Source organism: Aythya marila (assembly GCF_965140915.1).
Source record: "Aythya marila genome assembly, chromosome: 5".
Classification (NCBI taxonomy): Eukaryota; Metazoa; Chordata; class Aves; order Anseriformes; family Anatidae; genus Aythya; species Aythya marila.
Window position 1 is genome coordinate 23,283,901 of NC_139046.1, and position 18,459 is coordinate 23,302,359.

The window sequence follows — 18,459 nt, forward strand, 5'->3', positions numbered from 1 at the left end:
CTGCTGCCTGCACTGCTGTGCTGCCACAGGTGCCTGCACGTATGGTGCTCTGCCAAGTGGTTCCTGGGCACTCCAGGGGCTGCCGGGGTGGAGCACGGGCTTTGGGATGCTCTGTGGGACGGGGGCAGGAGGTGCAAAGCCTGAACGCTGCCACGCAGCTTCCTGCAGCCCTGTGGCTCTGGGCTGAGGCCCCTGTGGTGCTGCTGGGCTGGCGTGGGCTGGGCCCGGAGCTTGTGTGCCCTCCCGGCTGGGGCTTGGGGTATTTCTGCTCCTGGGCTGAGCGACAGGGGCGTCTGTGAGCAGGGAGCTGCGGTGAGAATCCAAGGCCTGGCACGCGTGGGGACGGGTGAGAGCCCGTGGCACTCGCAACTGCTACAAATAGGCAGCGGTGCAAAGCAGTCTGCAACAGTGAACTTTGATCTTGTAGAGATCAAAGAATTGGGAAAGTTTGTGCATGAAACAGCGACAAGAAACCAGTGTTTAACACCTTTACTGGTGCGCTTCCTTCCTTGATCCTGATGTGAGCAAAAGCTGACGTGGGTACAGGAAAAATGAAGGCTGCTCCGGCCTGTCAACAGCTGATTTGTGTAGTCGAGGAGTTTTATTTAGCTTGCTTGCTGCTGCTGGGGAGCAGTCGTGGTGTCAAGGTGCTGGGTGCAAGCAGACGAGCTCCTCCTGTCCTGTACTTAGCCAGGACAAGGCTGCAGGGGCTGTGCTTCAGGGGCTGTGCGGGCTCCTCTGCCAGGCTGACAGCAGTGACGACAAGCAACCAGGCTCCCATTCGCTCTCTGGAAAAGTTCTTCCTGCTAGTGACTTGATGCTTGTTAAAAATAACGCGCACCATCTCCATGGTTCTCTATTCTGAGGCATTATTTCAGGGCCTGCAGTCATGTTCTGACTCTGGTGAGCACCTTGTTCTTTGTATTTGCCCCGCTCTTTGCTTGAGGAAAGAATAAAAGCCATTTCTTTGCTCCTTTCCTTACCGAACCCCCCCCCGCTGTGCTCAGGTACATGTTTCTTGACAACTTGCCTTTTCAGAGCAATTGTGTAGAGTGCCAAGTCCAGCTGCTCTTCAGGTAGGATGCGTTCAGCTCTCCCACGTTCAGATCATGGAGTATAAAGATGCCCATTCTACAAACTCCAGTGGAAAATCATCATCCTGGTTCTTTGTAGCAATTAACCAAGTTAACAGACGTGCTTTAAGTGAAGCATCTAACTGTTGCTTCTCCCGGGTGAATGTTAGGTGCACTAATTTTTAAAGTGCTTTTTCAAGTTCAGATCCAAACTCCTTTTTCTTCAGCTGAACACGTCTTCAGACGAGTCAGACTGCGTCTGCTTTTTGCTGTCCTTTTGAAACCCCAGGTGATGCCTGATTTGGCTTCATTTGCTCCCAGGGGAGAACACCACGTGGACAAAAAGACTGCAATTTGGGACAAAAGCAACAAAAAGCAATTTCAGGACAGCCTTGCCCTAGCCAGTGCTGGGAGCTTCTTGCACTTCCTTCACGCTGTCAGGGCAGGGCCCTGCTGCTGTCTTACAACTTATGGATTCCTGCGTGTTTTCCGTGGGCCAGATTTTTTAAGTTTTCTCTAATAGAAACGCCACGGAGCTAAATTGCCAGAAGTGACTGGGAAACGGCTGTGTCCCCAGGTGCTGTGGAACTTGGGCGAGGTGCTGGCAAAACTCCCAGTGCTTCCTGACGGCTCTGCCCATGGATGCCTGCCCGCAGGCTGTCCTCGGGCCCCCTCCTGCTGGGCACAGGACCAGGCGCTGAGCTCATGGGTAGGGCTCTTTCCCCAGAAACCAGGATGAATTCCTGCCCCGTCCCGCTGCTGTGATCATCACGGGAGGTTTCAAAACCAAGCGTGGGGAAGAAGCCGGGCTGGCGAGCCTGAGCTGCTGGTTCCTGCTGGCTTGGGATGGCCTGCGAGGAGAGGTAGGGGGGGGGGGGGGGGGGGGGCTTGTGTCGTGGCTTGGTTGTGTGTGCCATGGATTGGTGAAGAAATGCAGAACATGGAATAGCTTGGTTGGAAGGGAGCTACAGAGATCCTCGTGTCCAGCTGCTAGGCGTAGGGTAGGAAGGAGGTAAGGTTTGGGGCATTTCATCCCTGTAAGGAGTGCTTGGATGTGCTGCTCCAATCCCATATGAATCTCCACCACTGCTCAGTGTCCCCCAGCAAGCACTGGGAGTGCTCCCACACATCCTGGCCCAGCGGAGTGCTGTCAGTCCCTGGCTCTTGCAGTTGTCCCTGTCCCCACCAAGTGTCCCCTGCAGACCTCTCTGCAGCAGCGCGGTCTGAACCACCTTTGCCGAGCCCTTCAAGGATGATTAAAAGCTAGTTAGGAAATAATTAGGAAGTACCCAGGGAGCAGTGGCACCCCAGAGCAGCGATGGGGCTGTGCTTGGTGCTGTGGGCTCAGCCCCTGGTTTGGGGAGCCCTGGTTCAGCTGCTGCTGATCGCCTGGGGCTGGAGCCCTGCGGTGCACGCAGCGGGGTTTTGCTTATGGCTGGAGTTTGCATCCTCTTCCACGCTTCCCAGCCCACCTGTATGCCTGCTCATCGCTCCCCCGAGCACTGTTTTGTTGCATTTAACTCATGTTGCAGTAACGTTTTTGACTTCTGAACATCCTTTCCTTTGCCATGGCTGCAGAGCCACGTGGCCGCCCCTCGTCGCGCGGGCTCAGCGGATCCATTTTTAGCGCCAGCCCTGCGCTCTGTGTCGACCCTGGTGAAGTGCTAACAGCCCTGTGAATCGCAAGTAGTACTTTGGAGCCCTGACCAAATCACCCAGATGTTGATTTCAACACCATAAAAAAAAAGGCTTTATTTTTACATCGACTCCTAAGCTGGTGAGCTGCCTCTTACAGCATGTCCTACCCCATCCCTGCTGTTTCGTAAGCTCGAGGCTGCTGCTAGTACTGCGTGTGCCGTGAGTCTGCCCCTCCAGTTGGATTTTATAAACATGTTTTCCACAAAGGGAAGAGGGGAGGCTTCTTGTGTGGATGCTTTCCTCCAAGGGAACATAACCATTGCGTTTTCTTGTTTATCTGAAATGGTGCTTTTGCACAAAATAGCAGAAATTCCTGCGAGCTTTCAGTTCGGGTAATTTTAGGAATTATCAACAGAAAGGAAGGGAAAGGTTATGTTGTAATTAAAAAAAGATTGCTTTAGTGCTCCTTAAAATGCTGTGTGTCCCAATGCTGCACTGCAAAGTCGTAAAAGATCGTAGAGCTTGGGAAGGCGTTTTCCCAGTGCTGGATCAGACACTTCTTGTTTCCCTGGTGTTTTCTGTTGCTTGGTGTGATTGCTTGGGGCTTCAGTAGTAGAAAGTTAACAACAGTTGGCACTTTAGCGTCTGGAGATGCTGTTTGAAGGTGGTGGAAGTCCAAGGAACTGGCAGCATCGTGGTCACGGAGCGTCCTGGCACGGGCTGCCACATACAGATGGGTTCGGAGGCTGTGCCACCTGCTCAAACCCATTAGGCTGCTTGAAGAAATGAGGGCAGCACTGGGAGAACCTCACTTAAAATCCTGATTTTCCTAGGGGCACGGGCATTGGTCTGGGTCACGGTAACAGCTCAAGCCACTTCTCCTAAAAGTGGAGAGCAGCCAGGGGCTTTGGCAAGGGGTGGGAGACCCCCGCAGTCGGTGCAGTCTGTCTGTAACTGAGCTGAGATGACTGCAACTTAGGAACCATCGGCCTCAGCGCCTATTTTGGGCGACTTTTCCAGAGGCGAGCTGTACCGCACTGTTATTTCCTACCTATTTATCCTATTTGTCCCAGTGCCTCGACATAATGGGACGTTTGTTATTTCCTTGTTCATGTCTCATGGTCCCTCTGTGCCAAGGAGAGCACGGGCTGCTGGCAGCACAGTCACTGGCTTCTGTGTGCTGCTTGTTCCCGTATCCCTCGCTAAGGACCCTCTCCAGCTCTCGTGGTGCCAAGGGGAAATCTGAATCTGCCCAGGCCGTGGGCCCTTGTCCTTCACATCAGACGAGCCTGTGGTCTGGCAGATCCTTCCCAGAGCATCTGAGGGCCGCTATTCCCCTGTTCAGCGGGGTTGAAGCGTTGTCTCGCCGCCCAGCCTGGATTCTCGCTCAGCACTCGCAGTGCAGCCGCCTCCGGGTCGTTTTATCCCGGTGCTGGATCTCCCTTTGGAGTTTGCCTGGCTGGCTGCTGAGGTCCAACCACGCTTCCGTGCTTGGAAGCAGCGCTTGGGTTTGTCCTGCCTGCTCCACAACGGAGTGGAGAGCGATCATTGCCGTGTCTTCCCGTGGCTTGCTGCTAAACAAATGTAAGCTGCTCTTCCAGCCTGAAGCAACCAGAAGGAGTCAGTTCTTGAACTCTGTGTTTATCCTGTTCCTTTCCAGCACCGTGCATCATCCAAAAGAGTTTTGTTTTTTTTTTTCCGTCTTTCTCGCCTTTTTATAGACACTGGAATGGAGGAAGGGGGGAACGCGGAGTAGAGAGAAAATAAGTCTTCAATTCCCAAAGCAGCATGTGGACTTTTGCACTTCCCAGTTTACTTCTCTCCTTTTTTTTTTTTTTTTTTTTGTGAGGTCAAGGAGAAATCATTTAAATAGTGAAGCTTAACAACAACAACAACAAAAAACATAATTCATTCATCTTCCTTTATTGTCATCTGCAGAAGACGAGTTCCTAGCAGAAAGAGCCTAAAGCAAATGTTTAGATTTTTTTGTTGTTTTAAAGTTGTTTTTTTATTCCCTGTGAGGTCTAAAAATAGAAGCTGCCGAGGAATTGTTTGCAGACCCGCAGTTCTGCTCGAGGGCTTCAGCTCACATCTGAAGCTGTGGCTTTTGGCATCGCAGCGGTTGCTCTTTGCAGAAGCACCGAAGCTGCTCTGCTGTAGTGCGATCAGGGAGGAGCTGCTGTCAGAGCCTCCTCACCAGCCCTCCTTCTCCCCTCCTGCCTCAGCCCAGGTCAGAAAGCCTTCACCTGAGCCCCAGGGCACACCACGGTGAATTTGCCTGAAAATGAGAGCGAAACGTAAGTGCTGGGAGCACGAGGAGGACGGTGGGGAGGAGGCTGAGGTTGCACTTGCTGCCACGCAGGGTGTTAGCCCTGAGGGGGGTGGATAGTGTGGAAACGCAGCCTCACCTTTAAGTGTTTCTGTAAGGAAAAGGCTTGGCCCGTATGTTTGCGTCTCACCGCATGCCGTAGTCTGGTGATACTTGCAGCAAAGTGTCGTCCTCATGCCCACAGCTTTCCATTGTGCTTTGCAAACTTGATGTAAATTGGGGGACAGAGGAAAATGTGAGCAATTTGCATTACAACGTGTGCAAAGATGTTATGGGGTACTCAAGGACAACGTTATAGGTATCATAGTCTGCGCTACAGGTTACTCAGTGCTCACGGTGTCCGCCTCAGCAAGGAACACGTGGGAAGCCGCCTGCCCCTGGGGGCTCTGAGGCGCTGTGCTGGGGGGTGACGGCAAAGGAATGGGAGGGAAAGTGCATCACGAGTGCTCCGGGGTGAGGCCGGGTGGGACCATGCTGCCGAAGCAGTTTCTCAGGGTGGAATTGAGTCGTGCTTCCCCTGGCGGGCACACGCACGTGGTTCCCCACTCGTTTCTAACAGCAGCATCACGCTTCGGAGCCAAGTCTCCTGTCACACTTGTTGCAACCAGGGCGTTACTTCCGTGGGCTGCTTGAGGTGAGAATTAAAAATTTGTTTGAGAGAGGAAAATCCCCTCCCCAGACCATCCTGGCGCAGCAGAGGCGACGTTGGAGCTGTGGCTGCAGGACTCCGTAGGCTGATCTGCTGCAGGACATCGGCTTTGTCCTGGGAAGGCTTCTCACCAGCCGAAACACCGCTCGGCTTCGGCATCCAAAGCCACGGGATGTGCAAGTCACTTGCACAACGTGCACGTGCCCACACGTCGCAGAGCGCAGGCTGACAGCCTTTGTGTCTTTGTTTTCCCTTTGTCGCTGCTAAAATTTGGAAGGAATACCAGTTCTTGAGGCTGTCACAACAGCTCCACATTGGGCACCGTCCTTTGAATTGCTTTTAGCTGCTTGGATGTGTTGGGTAGAAACTGAACGTGCTGGGAAGGAGCTCAGCCAGCCCCAGCTCTCCAGCCCCGGGGTAGGGCACAGAGCATCCTCTGCTGGCTGTGTCTCAGGCAGCCTGTCCGCTGGTGCAAAATTATCGTGGGCTCTGAGGAGTGCCGGGGACAGAAAGCTCACCGACTCCTTGTTTCCTTCGCAGTGACTTCGTGGGAAGAGCAAGCCCGCGTGTGGAGAGCTTCCCGGCCTGCCTCTTTTCCCAGCCGCTGGCGCTGAGCTGTGGCACCGCGGGGCCGCCAAGGACAGAGCTGCAGTGAGCAGGGGGCCTGAGCCAGGCCCAGGGACCCGGCGTGCCCCAGGATTTGTTGCTCCCCACGGCGGAGACGTCAGCTCCGGGTGAGGAAGGCTCGCGGCCGGTTAGATGCCCGAAGGGGAGAGCACAGCTCCGGCTGAACGGATGCATCTCGGCACCTGATACCAGGCTCAGGTAAGGGCGTGCTGCTGGGCACCGGGTCACGTTGCCACGCCTGTTCTGTAACATGTCTGCCATGCAGAATCTGTAGGTAGTCATTTCCAAGGACCCTTGGGACAGTTGAAACATTAACCCTGCAATTCAGCTGGTTTAGTTCTCCTTATGCTATTTAAGACAAAAAAGCACGTCTGCGTACTCTTGGGCTTGTCGTAGTCAAGGAAATAAACATGCACATGGGATCTGCTGGATGTTGGTTCGTTCTGCCTGCTAGCAGTTTCATTCCTGAAGCTGTTATTCACTCTGTCAGTGGAGGTCTGATTTCCTTTCCTGCGGCCCGTCTGTAGCCGAGCGCCACTTTTGGAGTGAGTATCAAAGCCAGGGGCTGAGGCTGCCTAAAACCATGGGTAGGGGACCGGCATGGTTTGTTTGGGTTGAAATCTCTAGCAAAACCACCAGGCGGCTGTGACTGGAGGTCCTACAGCTCGACATCCGCTGTTGTCACCATCAGTTGTTGAGCAGAGAGAGGGACCTGGGTCCTGCCAAGTGAGGATGTCAGGGTGCAGCCCGGAGCGTGCCGAGCCGCCCCAGCCAGGGAGAGCTGTGGGCTCCTGCTGCTTGCCCCCTCTGTGCCTACAGCTGGCTGCGAGTGCTCTGAAGCACACTGAGCCTGTCCGTGGGCTTGAATAAACCCTCCCGGGGGATTTGTAGCGCTCTGTAGCCTGTTTCTTCTGAGCTGCTCCTCCACGGGGCTGTGGGGCAGCCCTGCAGGGCTGCACTCGAGTGCCAGCACTGCTTGTGGCCGCTGTGCCCGGGGCATTGCGGCCTGGGGACACTGGGGGCTCGGCTCTGGGAGGTGTCCTGGGACAAACAGCTGGAGCTCAGCTCCTCTAGGCACGTTCCCCGCAGGGAAATGGCAGGGCCTGGCTCGTACCAGAGGCAGCTAAAGGTTTAAAGTAGCTAAAGCGTGCTTTTAAAATAGAAGGCGAAACAGGAACAGAGGCGTGCTTAGTTTCGATGGCGGTGGATGTGGTTGCCAGTATGTACCTTGGTGACTTTATTCCACGGTAGCTTCAGTCTGATGCAAGCTAGCACATTATTTAAGCACAGTGTGGCAACACTTGCTTGATTCACTACATTTTTTCCCCTTATGGCAGTCTGTAGAGGTTATTTGGGCACATTCAGGGCTCCAACACACCTTTAACCCAAACTCATTTCTTCTTCAGGGCAATAGTTATCAGTGCCTTGCTGCTCAGAGAGGCAGCCAGCCTTAAAATCCCCATCCTCATGGGCTCGGGTGCAGCTGGGCAGCGCTGAATTGCGCTTCTGCAACAGCTGCAGCAAACGTGGAGGCTCTGAGTGCTTTGCCCTGGGGTGTGCTGAGGAGGGGTGCAGGCGGCTGGGATGGCTCCGCTTGGGGAGGGACCTGGAGATTTTGCAATTTGGCTGCGTGCCGGTGTCGTGCTTGCCTTTAATTTGCTGTAACTGGTGGGCGCAGTGCAGACAGAGAAGAAACCAAAACACAGAGGCTGTAATCTCGAGCGCGCTGAGTGGCTGCTTCCCTGCAGGATGAAATATTGGCAAATTGCTTTGCAGAACATCCGTGAGTCCGGTCCAGCGGTGAGAACGTGATGCTGTGCTTACTGAAAAGGGGATTTACTGGCATGTTCCCTCGAAAGCCTTCATGCCAGGTTATTACAGACCTACTGTCCAGCAGAAGGGTGAGGGCAACGGTGAGCACAGCCCGCACTGGTGCAGCACGGCAGTTTAAAATCTGCACGTCTGTAAAAAGCTGGTATTTTCCTTGTAAGAAGGCTGAGAGAAAACTGAAAAGTCAGTAGCTGTGGCTCAGGAGGGGTTTGGCTGCTGGGAGGCTGAAGAGCAAGAGCTGAGGTGACAGGGCTCGCTCTCCTAAAAGCCAGCTTCCCTCAGGCCAGTTTGTTTGGTGCTGCCCTACAGCAGCGCCATGGAGGTTCAAGGGCTACTTTAAAGGCAAGGAATGCAGAGCGTGGATTTAGGTACCCCACTTTCCCTAAGTATTTACTGTTACGTATGATAACGATTTTATGGGACAAAAAAAAATAATAATTAAATCTGTGACTTCTTAGGGAGTAAACTTGACTTAAAGATGAGTGTTTGCACATAGTCGTGGATGTTTGATGCTGACGCCTTCATGCTGCTGCCAACACTTGAAATCCCACACGGTGAATTAGTATCAGGAAAGTTGTTCTCATCTAGGGAAAACCTCGATGTTTTGTGAAGAGTTTGCATTTGCTCACGGCTAGGTAGGTATTCGGTGTGGGCAGGCAGTACCGCGCGTTTTCACGGAGCATCCTTTTTGCTTGCTGTTACTGGGGTTAGTTCTTCATCCCTTAAAGCGTAAACCAGGAGCTGCACATTTTGTGGGCGATGGCAGACTGTGGGTTTTTTCTTCTACTCATTATTTTTAAAAGGAACTACTTGAGAACTCTGTTTGTTAGTTAAATTCCGTGGCTTGAGGCTTTGTTGCTCGTATCACAGCAGAATCATCTAATACCCAAACTGTTGATGCGTTCTTACCATTCCTGTTCACGGCTGCTCCACAATATGGGATTGTCACAAAAAAAATAAAATAAAATAAAAGGAAAATACAGTGCCCACAGGAGAAAACTGGGCAGCTGGAGAGAGCCACTGGAGTTGTGTATTTAGGGGAAAAAAAGAAGTCCTAAGCCTGGTGCATGTGAGTGGAGAAGTGAGGTAAGTACGGGCTGGAGCTGATTGAACCTGTGTTGTTGGTTGGGGTTTGGAGCCAGGCAGCTAGCTCTTACCCCGGTGCCATTTCTGTGATGTGAGGGCATTTTCTATGTTTGTTCTGGTTTCCTTCAAACGAAGCAGTCACTGCTGGCTCTTCCATGGAGATTTCGGGGGGTGGCAGCTGGCCTTGTCCACCAGCACCCCCTGTGCTGGCTGCACGAATGGGCAGCCAAGCAAAAGCGAGCACAGCTCTGCCTTGCCCCATTGCCATCAACCTTCTCGTCTGCCTTGGAGTTGTCTTCTAAATTTGAGTTGTTGAGCAGCAGAAAGAACCAGCACGCATGTTCCAGGCAGGAGATGCAAAACGGGCTACTTTGCATTAGTCGGGGGCTCCTGGGAGGCTTTCACGTAGGCTGAGGACAAAAGAAATGTGGTCTTGCTGCGTTCTTCTGCTGTGGGAACCCTCCGTTGTCACCAAGTAGCTCTTCCTCTGGTTATTCTCTTACAGCATGAGGTTAGAGACAGAATAATTTCCACTTCGTAAACACCTTGCATGTTTAATTTGACACAGTTTATTTTTCCCTCCGGCCTGCAGAAGGTTTGTATTTTTAGCAGCACCTGAAGGGTCTCATTTCTTCAGCCTCCTTACAATCGGAAAATGATGTAAGGAGGGGTCAGGAAAGCAAATTTGCCTCTGATTAAACTTCTCAGAAGAAAGCCACAGGAAGGAGAAGATGAAGATATGACAGAGGACACAGTGAAGCTGCCACTCAGACCTTGCGTCGTGAAAAAACGAAGCCACAACTAACACACATTAAGCAAAAGCCAGGGGAGCAATTTAAGTAAGATCCGTGGCTCCGAAGAGTAGAACAACGTGCAGTTTAATGTATTTGTCCTTGCTCTGTTCTGGTTGGGGAGTGAATAACAGGGACATTCCCTTCCTGCTGTGAATTGAAAGAGTTTGCTCTTTGAGGAGCCTCAGCCAGCTCGGTCCTACCCCCAGAGTGGACTGAGGTGCTTCCTTGGGGAAGGTCAGGGCAGCTCCAGGGTTCCCGCTCATTTGCAGTGACAGCTTAGAGTGAACAAGCGGGATTTGCTTTGGGGTTGTAGAGGTGAGCTGGTCTGTCTTCATTTCAGAAAGCAGCAATCTTTCCTACTTGCCTTCCCTCTTACTTATAGCGCTTCTGACATTGAGTGGCCAATTCAAACGTTGCTCATCAGCCTCAATGCTGTCCATTGGTCCCTGTGTGTCCTCAAATTAACGTGGGCAAATAGAAAAGGATGTTTTTAACTGATCTGCTCAGTAAAAATGAGGTGGGTAGGGCTTTTCTTCTGACCCTGCAGCTGGTTAGGATTCGCTATGTGCTGTTTTCCCATAACAGATCCCACATGAAGCTCCGTGCTTCAAGCCCTACAAGAGATCTCTGGACTGTGTTATTAAAGCCGTTCAGCCTTCAGATGTTCTGGGTAAATCACTGGATGATTCATTGTGTGGCAGCGGGGGAAATAGTTTAAGGTTGTGGTGGCTCTTAACAGTTTTTTCCCCAACCCTGCCAAATCTTTTTACAGCAGGCAAAGTCTCCTCGGAGCAGGCAGAAGCAGCCTGACTTTCTAACAAACTATTCGAAGAGGTTTTGTCCTCATAAGTGTTCAGAAATGTCCAAACTCTGAGCCATTTGTAAAACCCCGTTAGAGCTGAGTTCCCTCCCTCCTCTTGAAACGCAAACTTCCCATCTGGGACCTGTGCAGACGTGGCCACACGGGCGGTAACGTGATGTGACTGCCCGCTGCTTGTCCCCCCGCTGCGAGCAGGGTTCACGCCTCACGGCAGAAGCATGGGGAGCACTTGAAAAAAATAATAATAAGGGATAAGAACTGAGCGCTGCAGGAAGGGGAGCACGGGGAAGCTACCAGCAGATGGAAAGCTCCGGGGCTGGCTGGAGTTTGCCTGGTTACAAAGTGGTTGGGAACGTGCTCCGTGGGCTGGGGGTGTCCCCCGTGGGCTGGGGGTGTCCCCGCTGCCTCCTCCCTGCCCAGGGACAGGGTGGCTCCTGGAGCCCGAAGGTGTGGGTGGCATTGCTTGCAGCGCTCTGGCACCTTGCCTGCTCGGGGAGGTGACGTGGCCGTCTTGGCTGGGCCGTTCACGGCGCTGCGTGCAGTGGGGCAGCTCCTGAGCTCTCCCAAGAGGAGGAGGATGAGGTGGAGCTGCTCTTGCCTTCTCCTCCAGGCTCAGCTTTGGTCAGCGGGAGGATGCTCCCGTGGGCCTGTACAAGGAGATGCGTTTGACGACCGAGCCCCACGTCGATCACAAAGCAGGTGGGGGCTCTGTGCTCACCTCGCTGCCCCGTTGCCCTTCTCGTAGGGATGTGTGTGGGTGCTGATGGCCCAGAGGCCGGTTTATCGTGTGCACACATCAACCAGCACAGGCAAACATTTCTCCTTTTAGCGCTGCCTTTGATGTTGAGTCAGCCTTCAGATGCCCCTGCCGCTCTGGTGGCTTCACACCCAGGGCTGAGGGCAAGAGCTGGGCGTTTTGCTCTCATCCCAGCTGGTGTGCGACCGCGTGGCGCGGGGGCTCTGCGGTAAGCACGGCTGGCTCCCACATCTCCATTTTAAAAATTTTAAAAGCTTGGTGCCTTTCCTACAGGCACGTGTGCGCCTGGAACAAAGGCGCAGCGTCTCATCCTCCAGCCGGCTTTGCAGACAAAGCTCCCACTTGCTCAAATTCAGTTGCTCCCCGTGCGGAGCGAGGAGCTGGCAGGCGTGCTGGGTGCATGCGAGCTCCACGCATGCTTTGTATGGAGGCTTTTCAATCTCAGCCTAATTTTAGCTTTGGGATAGGGCTGGAAGCTGAAGTTGTCAGCAAAGCTTTTTCTTATTAGCACTTGCCTAAAATATTTCCCATGCTGTGTACACATTTACTTATCTGCTCTCTTTTTTTTTTTTCCCTCTGCCTTACAGCTTCTGACATGAAGAAAGACATAGACACTTTAATAACCCAGGAAAAAGCAGAGATCGTCGCCAAGTATGAGAAGGTACCAAGCTCGTGCTTCCCCCCAGCAATAAGGCTGCAGCTATTTAATCGGGTGGTCAAGCAGGGGTGACCAAAGCATCTCCACCATAACCAGTCTCTCCCTGCCCGCACATCCCCTCTCACGTTGTCCCCAGATTTCCTCGTGGATCCCATCCTCTGGCTCAGGCCATAGTTTGAAAGGTGCTGGGCTTCCAGTGCTTTGGTGCCCCCTAAAACCAGGCTGCCCCGTGCCCATCAGCACCGAGGTACACCCCCATGAAGCTGAGTGGTGCAGATTTTTCTCATGTTTGCGTTGTGTTTCCCTCCTTAGAACAGGTTTTAGTCTCCGGGCCTGTTGCTCTGTGCTCGTGCTGGGGCTGGGGGGAGCGGGGTGTGGGCACCGGGGTATTCCCGCTGCTGGAGGTGGCTCACAGGCATCCCTTCTGCTCCCAGGGCAGGCAGGAGGGAGCTGAGATTGACCCATGGGAAGATGCCGACTTCACGCTCTACAAAGTCACCGACCGCTTTGGGTTCCTGCAGTAAGTCCTGCGCTCCTGCGGGGTGCCCTGGCTCCGGGCTGCTCTGTGCCTTGGCTCCAGCAGCCCCAGATGCTGGAGGAGAGGCTGGGGGCATCTCCTCCCTCAGCCACCCTGGGGGGGAAACACTCTGCTTTGAGTCTGCTGCAAGGCAACGTTCAGAGCCCTCCAAAACTGCCTCAAAATGCTCATGGGGACCTTCATGAGCGAAACAAAACAAAAGGTTTTGAGATAACCACTCAGTAGGAAAGGTATTTTTTTATTATTTTTTTTTTAAAGGTGGGGGGTGTCAGGATGTCCTGATGTCCTTTTCCTTGCTGTCCTCTTTGGGGAAGAGTGGTTTCCCATCACCTGGTGTCAGGAGCTGCAGGCTGCTGCTCACGCACCTCCTTGGAGGCCTGTGGCATTTGTTTGAAGGAGATCATCCTGTGTTCGCCCCTGCTGCTGCAGGGCTGTGTAGGAAGAGAAGAGACGAGATATCTGATCATTCTTCCTTCCCTGAGGAAATCCTTGCTCTAAGCAGGGCACAAAGGGATTAAATGCACACCGCTTGGCTGGGGAGAACATCTAAAGAGCGACTTTTCTCTCAGATGTACAACAAAAGTAAGAGCAGTGGCTGTTCTGGCTGCAGCAGGGGGGATTCAAAGCACTTGCTGTTCAAAATTCTCCTGCTTTTTTTAATGGATGCCCAAGTGTGCACAGGGTTTCCAGCAGTATCCATGCTTGATATCCCCCCAGCAGCTCCCACGGAGTTTTGGCTGGTGCCTTGGGCGGGCTGTGGCCCAGAGGGGCAGCTGCAGGACAGGCACCAAGCCCTGGAGCCGCGTGGCTCCCTGCAGAGGGACCTGCAGCACGCCGTGCTCCTTTCCCTGCTCACCCCCAGGCTAACCTTGTCACCCCTTGCTTTTCCAGCGAGCAGGAGCTGCCGACCCGCACCGCCTTGGAGGAGAAGGTGAGAGCTGTCGGCTTTGCTGATGTGGTTCTCAGATCCTTGTCAGCCTGCTTTTAGGGAAACGAATGTGCAAGCGAGAGTGCAACAAGCAGAGGGGGGGGACTGTGCATGCTGCAGCTCCAGGACTGCTTGTTGGAGCTTTTATTTGTAGTGTCAGGCACCTCTTTTCCTCCACGCTGCAGTGAAATCTCACACTTTAAAGCACATTTTGCACATTTTTTCCTCCTGGGAAAAGCTTCCCTCAACTGGGCTGTGGTATGGCACTGAATGGCTGCAGCTTAGAAAGGGACTGAAGGCACGGGGGAAGACCACAGAGGTTGAGGGTAACCCTGCTCCATCCTCCTGTGCCCCGAGCTGGCAGCACATCCTCCTGCAGGGACACGGGGCTGCTTGCAGAAAGAAAGCCATTTTATTCTGAGACAGAGCCGAGCCTCCCTGGGCACCGTGCCACAGCTGCAGGAGGTTAAAGCTCACCTGGAAAGCGGAGGTGTCGGTGGGAGCTTGGGTTGTGAGCGGGCTTTTGTGGCCAGTAACAGCTCTTTGCTTCGGTTCATCTAATAAAATACCTTGCCTCCGAGGGACTGGTTTGGGGTCTGGTTTATGGATGTTTGGCTTCTCCGTTGGGATTCTGCTAGCTGGGACTAAAGCATGTCATGTCCACCTGCCTTCTGGCAGAGGTGATGCAGAATGGTCCAAGGCTCACTGAACCCAGAAGGATTTTGTTGTCGAGGGATGCTCCTCTTGGAAATGCTTTCTGTCTGCCAAGCCTGTGCCTCTCCTTGTTTACACACTGCGTTTTTAATGACCGTGGGTTGAAATTGCCAGCTCCTGCAAACACCTCTGGATTATTCCTGGCCCCAGCAAAAGGTGTTTACATGTAGCTGAATGCAAAGTTCAGCTGTGAGAAATTTCAAACTAAAGAGAATGAAGTTTTATTCTTTCGGGAAGCATGTTCTGGGACTTTTTTTCTTACATTTGTCTTGTCTTCTTCCCCCTCACACCAGCAAAAACAGCAGGAAATCGAACGCGTGGACAAGTGGCTGAAGATGCTGAAGAAATGGGGCAAATACAGAAACAGTGACAAGGTGAGGTGGAAAAGAAGAGCGTGTGCAAGGCGGGATGTGATGGTGCAGCCTGTGAACCAGGCTCTCAAAACGTTGAAAGAGGAACCAGAGATCACTGGAAAATATTGCCTGGTTCTACCCATTAGTCTTGAAAATTTCCAATCTTTCCTTGAGCTGGCTGGTTTACCGGTAGAGGGGAGGCCTTGTTCAGATGAGTGTTATTAAAAATGGTTTCCTAAATGCTGCCTGCATGGCACGCTTTGGGGTGTCCCGAGGGACGGGGGTCCCACGTGAGGCCCCAGGAGCCGAGCAGGATTTTCACCACCCAGCTGCTTCTTGGCTTTTGGTGTTCAGCTCGCGAGGTGCCTGACAGCCATCTACCAGCAGGCCTCTTGCAGGTCTTTGTGTCAGAAAACCGCAGAGCTCTTGTCATGGAATAAATGACGTTATTATTTATACCAGCCTCTAAATGGTTCATGACTCCTGGACACAGAAGAGGCATTGTCCCCTGGAGGACTCGAGCCTGGCTGCCCTGGCAGCCGGCGTCAGCCCCCTCAGCGGACGGAGGGAGCATAAAGGAGCTTTGACTCGGTGCTGATGGTCCTGGCAGCCCGGTGGCACTGCTCGCAGGCCACCCTGTGCTGCTGCTGGTAGCCACCAGCGAGTGCCTCAAGCTGCTGCACAGCCCCGTGCTCAGTGCCAGGTGGCAGGGAGCAAGACCCTAGGAAGCACAACAAGAAGTGCTTTCAAAAAAAAATCAGGTTTCATCCTTCACCTGGCTGCTTTTCCTTCCCTGTCTGTCCTTTGTGTGGACCGCTACGCTGTTTGCATCCTTTTTTTCTGAAGGAGAGATGCTGCACCACCCTGTGCTCTGTGGGAGCAGAGAGGCCGCTTGGAGATGCGTGTTGCCACGAGCTGACGGCTGCCTGCAGCTCATAAATGGACTGGGAAGGACAGCAGAGAAAGGAGAACCTGCTGCTGGGAGCACAGTGATGCCTGTCAAACACTTTGCATTTTTTCCTAGCTAAGGAGGCACGACGAGCTCTTGATCTGCTTTTTGCAGTGAGCAGCAGGTTGGGCTTGTTCCTTCCCTGAGCAGTCAGCCTGTCAGCTGCGTGGCTGTTCGTCTTCACGTTTGTTTTCAGCACTTCACTGCTGTGACAGAAGCCCAAGTGTCACAAGACGCCGTCTGCCTGCTATTTTAATAAAGGCTCGGATGTTGTCTTAGGGAAAAAAACCTCTTGCTGACGCCAGGAGCCTTATATTTGATCTTCCTTTTGATAGAGCCTGTGCAGAGGGGCTCTGGGCTCGTCGTGCAGGCGGGTGTGTGCTGCAGCATCTCTCAGCACTTGCGTGGGGCTCAGGTCCTTGCCTCGGCTTGCCTGTTGTGAAACGTGCTGCGCAGCTGGGAGGGGTGTGAGCTGCTGAACTGCTCTTGGGTGGACCAAAAGCTGCCCCAAGAGGACCTGCAGGCTTTCTCTGGGAGAGAAGGGCTGTGGTGGACCTGTCCTTCCCCCATCTCTGACACCCATCCATGAAGGCAGTGCCCTCCCCAGGCATGTCCCGCATCCCCCAGCCCGGGGGCATTGCTTCAGCAGTGGTTGCAGGCTGGGGAAGGCTGCACGCCTGGGTTTTGCTCCCTGAGCAGCGTGTCAGCATGGCCCCGTGTGCTGCTGGCCACTGGCTGCCTGCCGTGGCTGCCGCAGATGCTAGGGAACAAGGCAGGAGAAGCCCTGCTCTATGGCCTGGCCCAGTGGGGCACGGCTACACCTAACATCACTCCTGGTATAACCTGTTTGGAGACGAGCAACAACTCGGATTGCCGTAATTAAAGCGATGCCCTGGGGCTCCTGGTGCTTCTCACCCTGTCAGAGCTGTCTGCGGAGCTGTTCCAGCCACGCTTTATAGCAGTGGGATTTGATGTCAGCACAAACAGTGACACCGGGGCTGTTCCTAGCATGGATGCCAGGCTGATGTCACGCTGCCCTTCCCTGGCTCTACGTGCTGTCTCCTGGCTGCCACAAGGGAAGGGATGAGAAAATGCCCAAGTGCATGCAAAGAGCACGTGGCCCTGCAGCACTGATGTGTGCCAGACCTGTGACAAAGTATTAAATCGTCTAACTCAGGGCGCAGCACCAGGTGATGTGTCCCTTCCCCTGCTCTTTTAACCTATATGACTGGGTTTAGGATGCTAGGAAACGCCCTGATAGTGCTACATAAGCATGCACAGTTAAGGCAGCACAGTTTAGGGGAAAAAAGACCGTGCTGGGTGTGCTCCGACAGCAGGATAACTCGCTCCTTGTAGCTCTGGAGTAACGGGATTTCAGCCAGAAGCATCGGTCCCGCAGGACTGAGAGCTGAGGGGAGGCCGTGACCTCTGTCTGCACCGTGCGCAGGCTGCGGGGAGCAGGACCTTGGGAGAGGGATGGCTTTGGCCAGAGATGGCAGGTTTTTAGACAAAGCCGCCCTCTGCACGCAGGCGTGGCCTCATCTCTACTAAAGGTCACTGGGCTGCTGGGTGGCTTGGGATGAATCGGGGCTCTGTAGGGACAGGCACAGACCCCCGGCAGGGAGCGGTCTGCTCCTGCTGGGGACAGCCTGGTGACGTTTGGCACGGCAGGGGCTGTCCCAGTCAGGTTTTGTCCCCGCTGCAGTGCTGCCAGCAGGAATAGCCCAGGGAAGGAAAGGGCTTGTGCTAGCGGGCAAGCCTCTGTGCCGTGGCCATCACAGCTGCATCGTCCTTGCTGCATGTCCAGCGGGGTGGTGGAAGGCTCCACCTCTGGGGTTCACCAGAGGACTTGCTAAAAAAAAAAAAAAGAATATTTCCCTGCTGCATTATGTATTTTGAGCTGTTTGGGGGGTTCAGGCTCTCACCTTCCTTTCTCCAGCAGCTCCGTCTGCCCTGGCAGCAAGGGGAAGCCCAGGCACTTCCTAAGGGAGGACTTCTCTGTCGGGTTTCCTCACAAGGACTCCTGGCTTCCTCCCTCGTTATGCTGATGTAAGCGAAGGCAGGCAGCACTTTCCTCTTTCCCAGAGGTGGCTGTTGTGGTAAATGTACGTGCCCACCTTGAGCCATCGCTTCAGCCACCTGCATCTCCAGCTGGAAAGCACAAAGGTATTTGCTTCTCCTCCTGAGCTGGGGTTTGTCTGCATGGGTCACAGTCCTGGCCCTCCTTCCCCAGCTGCAAGCACTGAGCAGCTTATTAGAGCCAAGAGGTGGTGACCTTGAGGGTTCTTCATTTTTCCCGTGGAGTGGGGTTCCCATCACCTGCTCTTCCTTCCCTGCACCGTTGCCTCTTTTACTGAGAACTTCCCTGTTTTCCTTCAAGTCTCCCGAAGGAGGAAAATTGCTCATTTTTACTCTGCGTGACTCACGGCACTGAGGTTTTATCACTTGCACTTTTGGAGGCTGGGGGAGGAGGCAAGCCCTCGGATAAATGACAGAGAGGCATTTCGGCTTGGTTCGATGGCAGCATGTTTGGTAACTCCCTTGTTCCTGCTGCACTCTCATGCAGAGAAAATCATTAGAGACGTTTGCTACACGCCAGCGCGGGCTGTGCTCGTTACGGTACAACAATACCACTTCAGAGAATGCAAAACAAAATAATTTTCTTCCCACGAGCTGAGCATCTCGCTCTACCTTGGCAACTGTCAGCTGATCTCTC

The 18,459-nt window shown here is 53.5% G+C and overlaps 1 protein-coding gene across 7 annotated transcripts in view; it reads left to right on the forward strand.

The window, feature by feature from the left end:
- LOC309878431 (uncharacterized protein) overlaps positions 1 to 18,459 on the forward strand; it is a 73,167-nt gene that overhangs the window by 40,309 nt on the left and 14,399 nt on the right. For all 7 annotated transcript variants that reach the window (XM_082760899.1, XM_082760905.1, XM_082760902.1 and 4 more), the window contains 5 exons: positions 6,230 to 6,514; positions 12,191 to 12,264; positions 12,696 to 12,781; positions 13,691 to 13,730; positions 14,735 to 14,815. In XM_082760899.1, coding sequence (XP_082617025.1) covers positions 12,199 to 12,264; positions 12,696 to 12,781; positions 13,691 to 13,730; positions 14,735 to 14,815 — 273 coding nt within the window. In that variant the 5' untranslated portion in view covers positions 6,230 to 6,514; positions 12,191 to 12,198. The remainder of the gene's footprint in view (positions 1 to 6,229; positions 6,515 to 12,190; positions 12,265 to 12,695; positions 12,782 to 13,690; positions 13,731 to 14,734; positions 14,816 to 18,459) is intronic.